Source organism: Thamnophis elegans, chromosome 2, assembly GCF_009769535.1.
Source record: "Thamnophis elegans isolate rThaEle1 chromosome 2, rThaEle1.pri, whole genome shotgun sequence".
NCBI lineage: Eukaryota > Metazoa > Chordata > Lepidosauria > Squamata > Colubridae > Thamnophis > Thamnophis elegans.
In genome coordinates, this window is record NC_045542.1 from 9,918,678 (window position 1) to 9,933,120 (window position 14,443).

Sequence of the window (14,443 nt, forward strand, 5' to 3'; positions counted from 1 at the left end):
GGAGGGTGTCCGAGCTTAATGCTTTATCCACCAGGGCAGACCTCTGCACCTTCCATGACAACAGGGTCATGCTCAGACTCGATCTGGCCTTTATGCCTAAGATTAATTCCTCCTTTCATAGGGCCCAGGAGGTCATTCTTCCAGATTTCTGTCAGGCCCCTTCCATGGGAAGAGAGAGGGCCTGGAACCGCCTGGATGTAAGAACAGCACTGCACATTTAGCGCACGGTTGACTTCAGGCAGATGGAGGCTCTATTCATTTCCTTCCATCCCTCGTCCTGTGGAGCCAAGGTCTCCCCGGCTACCATCAGCAGATGGATAAGGGTAGCAATTTCCAAGGCCCATGAGGCTCGAGGGCTGCCAGTGCCGGTGGGCATCACCGCACACTCTACCCAGAGTGCAGCTACCTCTGCAGCCTGGGCCACCCAGGCTCCCATCGAGGATATCTGCAGGGCGGCTGCCGGGTCCTCGCCTTCGCCTTTCATTTGGCACTACCGCCTAGATGCTTATGCCTCAGCTGAGGCATCTTTCAGGAGGAGGGTCCTTCAGGGAGTACACTTGGGGGACTCAGGCCCAAAAATTCCTCCCATGAACATCTAGCTTTGGTATGTCCCATTGTTGACTCCTCCCATGCCCCACCTTGGAGACTTGTCAGTTGGTCTTACCTTAACTGCATGCCTCGAGGGTGGCATGGGAGGAGTCACTTCCTACCCATTAGGCACGCTCTGCAAGGGCCTGAATGGGTTACCTACAGGTCAGTCACGGATCTGGGAGGGAGTTTGGGTGCCCTGTCCCTTCCTTCCCAGGCTTTACTTCGACTGGACCATCGGTTAATCTGGAGAGTCAGGAGGAGGAGCAGAGTGTCCTCAGATTCACCTCAGTCTCCGGGCAAATGGGCCGTGTTAATACTCATTGTTGACTCCTCCCACGCCACCCTTGAGACATGCAGTTCAGGTAAGACCAACTGACATTCCCAGAAGTCAGAAAAAGGCTGAGTCTTCTGGAACAAATTAGCTGTAAACTGATCAAACAGCTTTAACCAACTTACGTACACCCAGAATTGTCTGTAATTAACATACTGCCACAACTAAATACAGCAGTTTAGGAGTAGTTGTTCTAAGGTAAAAAGATAAAAATTTTCCCTGTCAGTTGTATCTGATTCTAAGGCACGGAGCTCAACTCCATTTCTTGACCGAGAGCGCCAGTGTTGTCTGAAGACAATATCCATTGTCATGTGGCATGACATGGCTATATGCTAAAGGCGCATAGGGCGGTTACTTTCCCATCAAAGTGGTACCTATAACTCTACTTGAATTTACATGCTTTTGGACTGCTAGGTGGTCAGGAGCCAGGGCAAGTAACAGGAGCTCACCTTGTTGTGTCGAGCTTGGGTCTCAAACCCGGGCTGTCAGCTCTCCAACTGACAAACATTTGAAATATCTTATACATTTTGTTTAAAGCATGTTGTCTTCCTTGGATCTAATGTTGTCTGCACTCTATTGCTAAGCTAGGACTTATTTGAAATCTCATTAGCCCATACAAGGGCTTAGCATGGATTTAGGAATACAGCTATTATGCCTGTATTCCTTCTGCTGTTAAGCCACAGCATACCACGAACTGTGAAACCATCTTATGTGGGAGATGTAGTGGTTAGTGATACTAGGACCAGAGAAACCGAGATTTTAAAAAAATGTTCTTAACGACACAAAATGGTGACCTTGAGCCAATCGCTGCTCAGAAGAAAGGAAGAATCATCTACGTATATTTTAATTCACAGAGAAGACATACTATGTCACTTCCAAGTTTCAGTCATAAATTGTTGACATTGTTTGAAAGACCCATGGGGCTGCATTCAAGGCTTTTGTAAATTCATATAGCCTGCGGGCTTCAATTGTGCACTCCTTTTTATACATAATAGAGCTGGAATGCCCAGCTTTGTTGCTGGCCAACATCAAGAAGGATCAGCAAATTTCAGAAAACAAAGCACTGAATAAAATTATCTTTTAACTAAAGACCATGTCTGTAAATTGACTTCTTTGATTTTTTTGGACTCTGTCTTCATATTTCATCATCCAGTTTTGCATATCTTCAGAAGTAAATTGACTTCTGAATGCATACACATATACTCTCTCACACAAGCCCTCTCATAGAAATGCAGACAGAACCATTTTCTGTTCCTGTTACTAAGACAAGTGTGGCACTCAAGCTCTTCTTCCCACTAACTATATATTGGCACTACCCTATTCTCCCAGCGAAGGGAGAGAATCTGGCTGCAATAGGCCAGCATGCTTAAAATAGCTATGAAACTGGAGTGGGCAAGAAGCACTCTGACCCACTGGTCAATTTCAGGTGACCATTTGATGCCAGCTGATTGCTGAAATTCTTGCAAAGAACGAGGAAGGAAAGGCCCTGATCTCATCAGGCAAGGCACCTTTTACATTCATAGGGAACTATTGGACTTACAAGATAGATTTGGATTAATCCTTTTGAGAGGTCAGTGAATACTGAAATAGTGAAAGAGAGACACAAGGGACTTAGAAGCCAACAGTCTAACGGGAGCAGGGACACAATTAGAAAAATTCAAAACCCTTCATAAGGCTTGCAGGTGGTTATAAACAGTGACCGGATCACACATTAGCCATGCAGAAAATTCCAAATCGGATATTGGCAATCCTATCTTAAAAGGAGTAAGCACAAATCAAAGACTGTATTTAATGAGTTATGTATTGCTAAATATTTTTCTTTTAAGCTCAATTATATGTTACCTTACAAATCTGTGCAAACTCATTGAAATTTTCATGCTGTGCAGAAAAACACTGTTTTCTAATTTATTCTTCCAGGAAAAACAACAACAACATAAACCTCCCAATTTAGAATGCCGCTGCTTAGAAGGAAGTGTCAGAAACAGGATATACATTGTTTTCTTTGACTCTCCTGGCCTCTCGCTACAACCATCGAGTTTTCAAATTCTGAGGCTCGCTCTTCTTGTCAATGAATCAATAGCAGGCATGGATCATTAAAACTTACTTCAGGATTTTACTGTCCAGATGTTTGAACATTTGCCTCCTCATGCTTAGCAGTTCCTTTTAGTTCTCAATTAATAATAGTGCAATGGTGCAGGAATCCCGAGGTTTAAAATCCCCCCCCCCCAAAAAAAACCATCACAATAGAAAGACCTTCAAATTCAGTGGCCTGGATGAAATTTTGAGAAGTTATTGAGATTTCTACTGTGGCAGTAGATAAATCAATGGGAAAAAATTGCATGGGTTGTGTAATAAATATGTGTGTGACAGAGAGAGCAGAGAATTTTAGGTACAATATACTAGATAGATATATTGTCTTGACAACCTGGATTTTTCCAAGTCAATTTCTTTCTTCCTTACGTGTACTGCAAAATAAATCACTGATTACTCAGAAGGCCATATGGCATGCTAGTTCAATAACCCCTTGTACGCAATCGACTTTTCCTCCTATTAAAGACTTTCAACTTTTTATTATATACTCTTACCATAAAAATCAATGCACTTTTGTTGTCCAAAGACTTTTTTAACCCAGCAAAGCCCATCATTTTTTCAGTTTTTATCCCTCCTCCTGAATGAATACAGGCACAAACAATCTTATCAAGAGTGGGCTTTTATTTTTTTTCCTTTTTTGGAATTTTTTTAAACCTTAGGTTCCCTTCCAGCAGCAAATGGGTGCCAAGGAAAGAGACCAACAAAAGAATCCAAATGCTCCCTCCCGCCGCCTAATCAACACATTCCAAGCACAAATTAAGAAATGCAAACTAAACCAAAAAATATATATATATTTGTATATATAATTTGTCTTTTTCTCTCCGGGTTGCACCCCACCCTGCTCCGCCTCCAATGACGGCTGGGGTTTTGTGGCTCTCTTCAGTAAGGGGGCAGCAGGGCACGCACACACACACAGGTGGTTGGAAAAGGAGGAGGAGCATCGCTTGGTTCCACTCCCTCCCGTTGCTCCCCAAGTCTGACAGTAGAAAAATATGGCAGCTGGAGCCACCCTTATGCCAGGCCAAAGCCTTCCGAGCATTCCTGGATGGCCAGTAGCAGCATGTGACGCAGTTTCTCATAGCTTTCATAGGCAGGGAGGTCCAGCTGGTTGAAACTGGTGGAAGAAAACAGTAATTAAATGAGGGAAGGCAAGGATCACGTAAGCAGCTAGACTGTTTGCAGGCAATATTTTCAGCAATAACTCCCACCAGGGATCTACACTCACCCCTTTGAAAATTAATCACCACCAATTAAAATTATATACAGATACCACCAATTCTTCCTTCATTTGTTTTTTTTTTCTCCTTCAACCTCACAGCAGACCTAAGTGGGAGATTGTTTAAAGTGGTATAAAAATCCCCTGCAAAATAATTAAAGCCTCCTCCAGGTATTGCAGGAATACAGTTGCTTAAGTAGCTGTGTCATGGGATAAGTATAAATACGCAAAAGCAAAAAAAATTCCAGATCTTGCAGAAGTTGATTAATGCCTTGATTAACAGTGCTATTCCTTTGAGTTGAAGGAGTTATTGCGGTGGGAAGCACTAAAAGAAAAAAGACCTAGGAGAATTCTTCTGATAAACAGACACATATCAATAATGGGTTTTATCCAACACTCCCCATCTGCCCCTTACCACGTGTGAGCAGAAGGCAGTCTGTCCGTTGAGCGGTCATCTCTGTGGATCTGAAATTTCTGGATACCGTTCATGCCCTCTAGGGCAGCAAAGCCCTGCAAGGGCACCTTGGACGTGCCAGTGACGAACTGCAGGAACTTCGCTCTGTCAGCCTGATCAAAGGAACGCAGTGCTCGCCAGAACCACTGGATCTATGGGGAACGAAGGAAGGAGTGGGGTGCAATGTCAAGAGTTTTGTTTTTGTTCAAAAATGATGAAAAATTTAGACCCTTCAGGAAAAAAAATGGAGGATACCCAAAAAAGGATAAACGTTAAGGACAATTTAGTCCCAGAAAGGGACCCGTTTCAATGTGGTTTTTGTAGCAATAATATGATGAATTCTGGAATATTTCAATATCCCCCCCCCACCAAATTAGATTTTAACATTGCCTCTCTAGATGGAAGATTTTAGAACAGAGTTGGAAGGAACCTTGGAGGTCTTCTAGTCCAGCCCCCTGCTCAAGCAGAAGAAAGAATACAATCTCAGACAAGTCACTCTCCAATCCCTTCTTTAAAACCTCCAGTGATGCAACTGAAAGCCTAACCTGGATGGAGTTTGCCTGATACTTGTGATACTCTGTATTGGATTTCAGGTCATCAATATCAATGGTAGGTAGCCCCGAAATTAGAAGCTCCAGCTCCTGTTCAGTAAAGATGGAGATGAGGCGCTTGGGGATGATCTCATAGAAGCCCTCCAAAAAGGCAGCCAGCTGCTTGCGGATTGCCCCTGCCGGAAGAAAACAGGATGCTTTGTTGGAAAAATTCTTCTTTAATTAATCCCCAATTCTCCTTAGAACCAAATCTATAAATGAACTATTTTCCATATTGGCTCTGTGTGCAATTTTCGATATAAAGTTTACCATCTGTCATTCAGTTAGTTGGGCACAGAAGTTTCAAAAACCCCAAGAACTGATACATGGGTTGGACGCTGCCCCGTCCCAGACCCATTGTGTCCCGACGTACCTGTCATTCTCATCTGACACACCAAGTGCACGTATTCCTTCTTGTTTTCCTCAGTCACAAGAATGTTGGCTCCGTTGGGCTTGAGGTCACGTACCTCACATACACCAAATTCTTGAACCTATTTAGCAGGGCGAAACGGGGGGGAGGGGGGAGGAAAGGGCATCAAAAGAGTGCTAAAAAGTTTGAACCAGAGAATAGGACAAGGTTACCACTTTAACATGGGGTTACCTCAGTGCTGAAGGTGAGATCATAGCCCAGTGTGGAGACATCATTCTCCAAGAGATACACCAGTCCCTGGTAGAAATGGTAATCCTCGCTCTCCATATCTGTGTACCTGCAGGCAACTGGCTGGATTAGAAGTGGCTCCCAGACAAGAAAGCTCAGGAGATGAATCCATTCATTTAACAGCCTTAAAGCAAATGCACTACTTACCTGACTGATTTGCCCAGGATATGCTTGTAGAAGGAACGGGTGAAGTAGCATTCTAGTAACCGATTGTCATATACTGCCTTTGCCACAATGCGCCCGACAAACTTGAAGTAACTCAGGTGGTTGGGGTTACAGTGGGAAGAAGGATTGATGGTGTAGGTAACCCGATCACCAGGCGATGTGCGGAAAAGCGCATACATGGGGTTAAACATCTCCCGTGAGATTATCATGTACCACTCACGTAGCAAGCCTCCAGCATCCTGGCCCTCTTCTCCTTCAAATACTATGTACCTAGCAGAAGGAAGATAATATACATACATAATGGCACGGTCAAAGGCAGCAAGATGTTAAAACTGCCAAATTCAATCTTATGTCTTTAGTTTAAGGAAAAACCTAAACTACACATATATTTTATATGACTTTTTTCTGGATATCAGGATTCAAAAAACCCAAAAGAACAACAACTAATGATAATTCATATGCCATGACACCAATTTCACCACAGGCTGTAGCAAAATTTCAGCAACTGGACAAGAATATATTGCTTACAGCCTGTTTTTCATTTCTTCAGGTGATTTGCGATGCAATTCCCGGTAAGAATCTTCAAAGACGTGATCTCGACGCACGTGCACAGCCATATCTTCTTTCCTCAGCCCTTCATCCAACCTTTCCAATTCTTGCCGGAAATACCTGCAAAGGAAGATTGAGGATGCAGCATTACTGTGCCACTGTGTGGTCTTCACGACAGTGACCACAGAAAACGGAAACTAACTTAAGCATAGTTTTCTTAGGCACAGAAAAAAAACCAGTGGTCTGCCAGAGGGTTAAAACATTTTTGCTTATCACACCTGGGAAGCAGAAGCAGCAGTCATATATATTTGTTCGACAGCAAAATCAAAATCGAACAAAATCAAAGTCTAACAAGTTACTATTGTACGATTTTGTTTTGCACTCATCCCAACGACTAGGGTAATTAAAAACATCAAGAATATTCAAATGCAATAGGAAATTAATGTGTTCTAATGTGGAACAATCTGTCCTGGTGCTCAAAGAGGGAGCCATATTTCCACTCCCTGCTGCTGCCTTATTTTTAAAGAAGGAACCCCAAGTGTTATCCCACTCTGAAACCTACTTCCGTTTGACATCAAAGTCCAGCACACGTATGTAATCAACAAGGACCGCAAAGGGACCATCAGCCAGGTGGGTAGTGGACTGGCGCAGGATCTGGTTCAGCACAGTCCGATGTGTCTCTGCAAGTTGAGAGAGGTAATGATAAATCCACAGTCTTCCCAACCAGAAACTGATTTTTCAGCTACCAGAATATCTTCTGCCCCAAAGTTGAGCCCAATTAACCACATGGTGCCAGTCATGATTTATCATTTACGTCCCACCCCTTGTCAATTCTCTTATGGCAATATTTCCGGTACTCTAATAAAAGAGTTCCTTCCAGTTCTTTTGACGTAAGTCTGGTGTGCCTCAGCTTGAGCTTACCTGCAAAACGGAGGAATTTCTGGGTATCTGGGGGAAGGCTGGAGGAGATATGCATGGATGAAGGCTCACGGGAGAAAAAGGGGTCAAGGGAAGAAGGTGTTGCTGGTGTCAGTGGGGCAGGTGAAAGTGGCGGGGGTTCATCCTTGATGTGAGCCAGCTGACTTTCCCGAGTGTCCCGTACTGGTGGCTTGCTTTCTCGCTCTGTCGCATGCACCAAAAAGAAGGCCTCCACTGCAGGCTGTAGCACTGCAAGCGAAAGAAGAAGGAGGAAAAAATAAGTCCCAAGAGGAAGTGAGGGCTAAACTAGTTGAGACATGTACAAGCAGCCCCAGAACCTTACCAAGCACAGCGTGTTGGTCATGGGATTCTTCCAGCTCTTTCAGACACTCGCCCAACATGTCCCACAATTCATCCAGACTAAGCTGCTCACTGAGCAAAGGAAGATCTGGAGGGCGCTCTTCTTTCTCCTTCTCACCCTGCTGGGCCCCTTCCAACACTGTGGAAACAAGGAAGTTGAGTCCCAGAGAGACCACGCCTTCAAAAGCAATCTCCCCACCCTACCTCAGATACGTGTAGATTTGTGACATGCAGTGTGTTTGTCCAAAAATATGAGAACACCAAACAAGGGCTATGTCGGGGGCAAACGGCAGTTAAATTATTACCTTGCCATAATGCGGAAAAAATAATTATATTTTCTGTGGCTAAGGAAAAGCAATGGTGTCAGAGGAGGCCACTGCAGCAAAACAGCATGGAAACTGGGAAGTGTTTTCTGCCAACATCAGAAGGTAATCGTTTCTCAATTTTTCAGCAGTGGGCTGCAGATTTCATAGAATTCAGGGCAGTGCAAATAAGGATCTCGCACAGATTGTCCATTGCTGGCATTCTAAGATATACTTGCTTTCCCATATTAATGGCAGCCATTGATTAACCTCCCAAACTGATGATACTAACCAACTGACTGGGTGTCTTGCGTGGTGGGTGATGGCTGATCCACATCCATTGGGGATTCATCTCTCCTTACAGATCCCTCTGCTTGGTTTGACTCCGACTGAAGAGAAGAGAAAGACACCAGTGTCTAGAAGCTGCAGTCTTCTAGAAGTACTGGGGGAAGTAAGTGCTGGGAGATCAGCCCAATCACTTTCCCAAGAAAGGGTAGAAAATGGAATCACACTGAACTGGACATGGTAGCACTACCAATTTCCCCACCCACCCAACTACAAAGACCAAAGGAGGTTAAACATGCTACTGCACACAAGCTAAAATTTGCAGGAAGAAAATTAAACAAAAAGGCATTGCTACAAAAATAGAGGATAGAAAAAAAAAGCAAGATGCATGAGATGCCTGAAGGCTGATCATTTATAGCCTGGAGCAAAGGTTTTGCATGCACTTGAATGAGAAATTCTATAAAAGCACAGAACAGCAGTGGGGGAGGGAAAGGGGGGGGTTGCCATCATTGAGGCCTTTCCTGCAGGAGAGAACTTATAAATTGAAATTACACACTGTACGAAAGCAGCTTGGCTTCAATATACTGCTGACTCTACTATCTACTGTTTATCTAACAAGAGACATAAGCAATAATCTTATGCCAACCTTGGCGTGATTAGTAGACCTGGTTATTATACCGAGAAAAATCCAATGCGTGAGGCTCATCTCTTTCTACAATAGCATTTATAATGTAGCTGGCTGGAGAACCTCCTGTGAAGCTGGAGAATTGTGGTCTCAATGATGCAAACGATTATCAGTGAAACATCTAGAGAGATTGGGCTAAGGATTTTACATATTTGATATCATCAGCTATTATTATGTACACAAGTAAAAGATGTGTTCAACCAATGTGGGTTGTGCCTTATGCCTGGTATGTACTAAATTATTTCTAGCTGCTAAAACTCAGAAGTAAATGCAATGTTGTATCTCTGAAAGGCAGCAAAAGACAGCAGTAAGTGGTTGATGCACAAACCAGAGTTTGGACTTTGTAACTCGATGAATGCGATGTACAATTGCTGCAAGTAAAAACTCAGCTTTACTCCACAACCTCTATTGTGGGTGGTACAAAATAGATGCTGGATCTAAATTGAGTTGGCACTACCACAGATGTCAGCTCATTCACGGCCAAGCACTTGAATCTGAGTGCTTTGAAGTATGGAAAAGAGAGTAAGGTTGAAGAGCAGAGAAAGGTAAGCCATAACCATGGTTATCGATCATATATATTCAACTAATAACTAGCAGTTTGGGGTGTTCTGCTATTCTGTTAAATCCTAGAACGTGTCAGTAAACTTGAGTCCTTCTGAAGCACTTTATTTTGCGAGCTGTCAGATGAAACCACAGCAGAGATTCCTGGCTACTGCTTTTCTGCACCTTCGCCAAAAGGCTACCCTAATGCCTACCTTTAATTTCTTTTTTTAGATTTAATAAATTCAACAATTAAAAAAGCAAAAATGGAAAATGTGCCAAACCGATCTCATCCATAAGTGTTGTATTTCTAATTTCCAGCCAATACTTTTGGGCATTAAAGAAAATTGCTGGAATTTCAAAATCATTATTTTCTTCTAATCCTGCCAAAGCTGTTTCCCACCCGAGTTGTAGTCCAACCTATGAGCAGGCCAAGCAAAATAAGTGATACGATTACATTCTCAAGTTTCAATCTAGTATAGAAATAGCAGAGTATGATTAATTTATTCACAGCAAGAAAGAACAAGCTCTATCATAGTGGAGTGACTTGAGAAAGAGAGGATCTGGCATTTACTTGTATTGTCACCTCTCTCGACTGTACTTACAGATCTCTCAACACTCAAGAAAAGGTAAATAAGTTACAGTTAGGGAAAAAAATGTCTTACGCCACCACCAAAAGGCTAGAGAGACCTGCCCACTTAGAAAAAAAGAACACGAAATACATGTTGAGACGGTTAAGAGAGTATAAAACAATTCTACATGAATGAAAAACCCTAAGGATACAATTTGTTAAGACATTCTGGAAATAGTTTTGAAGCAAGAACTCTCAGTCAACTCTAAAAAGACAGAGGGAAGGAGGGAGAGAGAGAGAGATCCAGCCAGCTACACAAGAGCAATGCTTCTAAATTAACCTGCTCCTAAACTAGCCTGTTGTTCTCTGAGAAGTAGATCTCTGTGGGGTACGTGATAGCAATAGCAGTTAGACTTATATACCGCTTCATAGGGCTTTCAGCCCTCTCTAAGCGGTTTACAGAGTCAGCATATCGCCCCCACAGTCCGGGTCCTCATTTCACCCACCTCGGAAGGATGGAAGGCTGAGTCAACCTTGAGCCGGTGAGATTAGAACCGCTGAACTGCAGATAACAGTCAGCTGAAGTGGCCTGCAGTGCTGCGCCCTAACCACTGCGCCACCTCGGCTCAAGTGATGAAGCTCTCTCCTGCACAAAGAGGCTCTGATGACCAGAGCAGATAACCATAAAGGAGAAACGATGAGGAAAAAAAAAAGAATGAAAAGAAAAAAAAAGAGAGTTTCAAATAAACAAAATGAGTGGCCTACAAGCGCCACAGGCACCATGCTAACCGTTGTTGCTTGCTGCTGCCTCCGGGCCCTCTGACCCTCACGTACCATTTGTATAATGGCGTCAGCCTCAGCCTCCAGCTGCCGAACAGCGGCCTGGATGCTGCTAACTGAGCCCAGACCGGAAGTACCTACACACACACAAAAGAGAGAACAAGAATGAAGAACTAGCCCCGTCTACTAGGATTCAGCCCAATTGCAGCTTTGGGCTGCGGACTCTGAATGGCAGATGCAACCTCAGGATCTGCCTGGACTGATCCCTTGCCCGACATACCTAGCCTGCCTGTCTGTTTTGCCTTTTTGTTGGCCCGGCGTGTGTCATCCCGTAATTGAATGATGACCTGCAGCACCCTTAAGAAGAACTTCTGCGTGGAGGTTTTAGAGGTCAGCATAGACATTGAGGGTAGCTGGAGCTCCCGACCACCCAGGGGACGTTTCTGCGAGGCCACAATCACCACGTTTTCAGCTATGTCAAACCTGTGAGGGCACAGGGTTGGAAAGGGCAAAGGTCAGCGAAGTGCACTCAACACGAGGAGAGAAGGACCAGCTGAGAAGAGACTCACCGACTCTGCATCTTGCCTTTCAATTTGGTGGTCTGAGGCTGCTCCTCCGGGAGCCCATCTGGTGACAGAGACTCACACTGCGCTCGGCGCTGCTGTTCCAAATTGTATTCTCGCAGCTCTGCCAACAGTGTACCTGGAAAGAGAGAATTCGGGGCTGAGAATATCCCTTACGGTTACCTCCCAAAAAGTACACAAGACTGTGAACTGTATCTGACAGGATTAAAAGATCAGCACACAATTATACCAACGTAAAAACCAAGACAACAACAACAACCCTGGCTGAATAGAGAACGCTTGTGTCAGGGAACAGAAAGTTAATAGTGAAAAGGATTCACCAGCCTTCCCGTGACCGACAATTCCACAACTGGGGTGCAGCTGTTAAAAATGTTCCTTTCACATGTCAAAAATAACTGAGCATAAGGCAAAATTAGAACTCAACAATGATCTCTTATCACTTCAGAGGGAGTGGCCAGGAGGATATCGGTGATCCTGGATGTAAACCATTTTTTATTCCTACAGAAAATATCCTCTAAGATACTTATGATCAACTCTGCTACTGGATTCTAATGCAATGAGGACATCCAAAAATTCCCAGGGAACAGGTCCACTAAAGTGTATATCATTTTCGTGAGCTTTAGCATCACCAAAGATGGAATTGATTTATTTGGCCTCCAGAAACAAATCTAGATCCATAAACCACAAGCAATTGCACTTCTTTTGAAGCACTGATCTCTTTCCACCAGTCTGGAGAAATCGCTTCCTAATAGTAACCTATATACTATAGGTAGTTCTTGCTTGTCAATAACTAGGACCAGCAACTCCATTGCTAGGTGGTGTGGTTGTTAAGTAAATCTTTCTGTGTTTGAAGTGGAGACACTGCAATGTTTGTAAATGTGACAAAACTATTTTTCCCAACAGTTGTAAAATCAGACGGTCACTAAACAAGGCAACGGCTACCTGCAGAGTGCAGTTCCCTGTACAGAGGAGGTCCTAAGAGGATCATCTCAATTTACAGCAAAGAGAAAAGGCTTTTGAAACAATCCTGGCTGCAAGGAGAGACTGCTTTAAATATTGGCTACAATGTATTCTCAAATGTGACTTTAAACTTGCACATCAGGAACACTGTGTTGCTTCTTTTAAAGAAGACCCTTTTTCTGGCTTCATCTCTGGATTGAAAAAACAAGACTTGGGTATTTAATCTACAGGGCTTTCAACAGGGGCCTTTACCTATTTGTTTGCAAAGAGTGTAACCTAGTTGCCGGGCCCCATTGAGCAGGAGCTTCAGCACAGTGTCACGTGTGGTTGGGTCCCCTCGCGACAGTTGCAAGAGAACATTGGCAGCATCCTCCAGGCCTTCTTCAGAGCAAGAATGAGATGTCAACACCTGGAAGAGGAGAAGAGAGCTTTGCTGTAGAGCTAGACGTTTTGGCCTCTCCCCCCATCTCTTAATGTGTCATGTGGGGTCACTCCCATCACTCTATTATCACTCACCTCCACAGACAGCTGAAGCTGGTTCTCTGTTAAGCCCGAAGCTGCCATTTTGCTATCAGTCCCACCTCCACCTCCTTCGCCCACCTTGGCTGGAGATTTGCTTGGTTTTGCGACAGCTGCAAAGATAAGAGAGGCCACATGCAAAATCCAACTGATGAATTGAAACCTTCTATACTTTATATGCAAGCCCTCTCCTGAATGTTTTTCTGACAATTCTATTTTAGGAGCCTTCAACACATCGCAGAAACTAATAAAATAGAGATTCCTTCCACCATTTATATTTCTCCCACTGATAATAGATTCAAGTACAACAGTTAAGGTAGCAGATGGAGAGTGGAAAGGCCCCAATTAAGGTCTCTCTGTTCAACTGTGAAGTTCACAGGGACTTTGGACAAGTCATTAACTATTACTCCACCCTTCCTCACACAATAATTATTATCTGGATCACATGAAAAGTCCTTTCCCCCCACATGTTCACCTTGAGCTTTTAGGAAAAAGGTAGGACATAATCATAGTAATTCTGTGAGAGCACAATGAAGATTTAACAGAGTACTTCTACTATAGCTTTCATCTTAAAAAACTTCAGCTTACTAGTATTTTAAAATATTGTTAACTTTCATGTTGCTTATTCTGATATATTTGAAACCAAATGGCTATGTCTAACAAAGCTTTAGAAACCAGAGAATGACTGAATAAACAAAACTATACGGGATGTGAAGCATCAGCTAAAATAATCTCCCCCCCCCCCAAAATAGCAATCTTGTGACCAGGTTTTAATATAAAAAATCTTTCAGCCTCATCTTAATCAAAGTAATAGCCTGACATGCCACCTCTGTTAAAGGAGTATAAGACTACTGAAGGAGAAATAAGGGATTAACTGAAACACCAATCCCCTAAATCCAATGAAATAGAAAGTCCATCAATTTAGAGAATGCGTCTCAAAAGTAGATGCATCCAGAACACTTTGGTTATAACTGAACCCTCAGCAATTCAAGCAAGAGCTAGCTAAAATATTGTCTTGTGCGGTTAAGACAGATGCACTGTAAATTAGGCATGAGAAGCTCAGGACCATTTCATTGCTAAATGACATTAATTTCAAGGTGGGTGCCTATAACGGGACTGGATTAGAATGTACAGCATTCTTCACAGTTCGACTTTGGATCAAATCAGTCTTGCAAAAATAATGGTTATCCTCACTCTATGCTGATTCATCAAACTTCTTTTAAGAAACTTCAGTTCATCCTGATCACGGTTTTTATCAACAGCCTGGAGAAAAGGCTCCTCTCAAAAGATGCCA

The 14,443-nt window shown here is 43.3% G+C and overlaps 1 protein-coding gene across 14 annotated transcripts in view; it reads right to left on the reverse strand.

Moving 5' to 3' along the window:
* Window positions 1–3,614: 3,614 nt before the first annotated feature.
* The window catches only part of HUWE1 (HECT, UBA and WWE domain containing E3 ubiquitin protein ligase 1), a 117,568-nt gene continuing 106,739 nt past the window's right edge, over window positions 3,615–14,443 (reverse strand). For 13 of the 14 annotated variants that reach the window (XM_032209145.1, XM_032209144.1, XM_032209153.1 and 10 more), the window contains 16 exons: window positions 13,147–13,262; window positions 12,883–13,039; window positions 11,656–11,788; window positions 11,367–11,569; window positions 11,096–11,223; window positions 8,518–8,614; window positions 7,907–8,062; window positions 7,567–7,812; window positions 7,208–7,325; window positions 6,625–6,765; window positions 6,079–6,366; window positions 5,875–5,980; window positions 5,647–5,764; window positions 5,229–5,410; window positions 4,645–4,835; window positions 3,615–4,127 (listed from right to left, as the gene is read on the reverse strand). In XM_032209145.1, the coding sequence (XP_032065036.1) occupies window positions 4,025–4,127; window positions 4,645–4,835; window positions 5,229–5,410; window positions 5,647–5,764; window positions 5,875–5,980; window positions 6,079–6,366; window positions 6,625–6,765; window positions 7,208–7,325; window positions 7,567–7,812; window positions 7,907–8,062; window positions 8,518–8,614; window positions 11,096–11,223; window positions 11,367–11,569; window positions 11,656–11,788; window positions 12,883–13,039; window positions 13,147–13,262 (2,483 nt within the window). In that variant the 3' untranslated portion in view covers window positions 3,615–4,024. The remainder of the gene's footprint in view (window positions 4,128–4,644; window positions 4,836–5,228; window positions 5,411–5,646; window positions 5,765–5,874; window positions 5,981–6,078; window positions 6,367–6,624; window positions 6,766–7,207; window positions 7,326–7,566; window positions 7,813–7,906; window positions 8,063–8,517; window positions 8,615–11,095; window positions 11,224–11,366; window positions 11,570–11,655; window positions 11,789–12,882; window positions 13,040–13,146; window positions 13,263–14,443) is intronic. The other variant, XM_032209152.1, reaches the window with a different exon arrangement.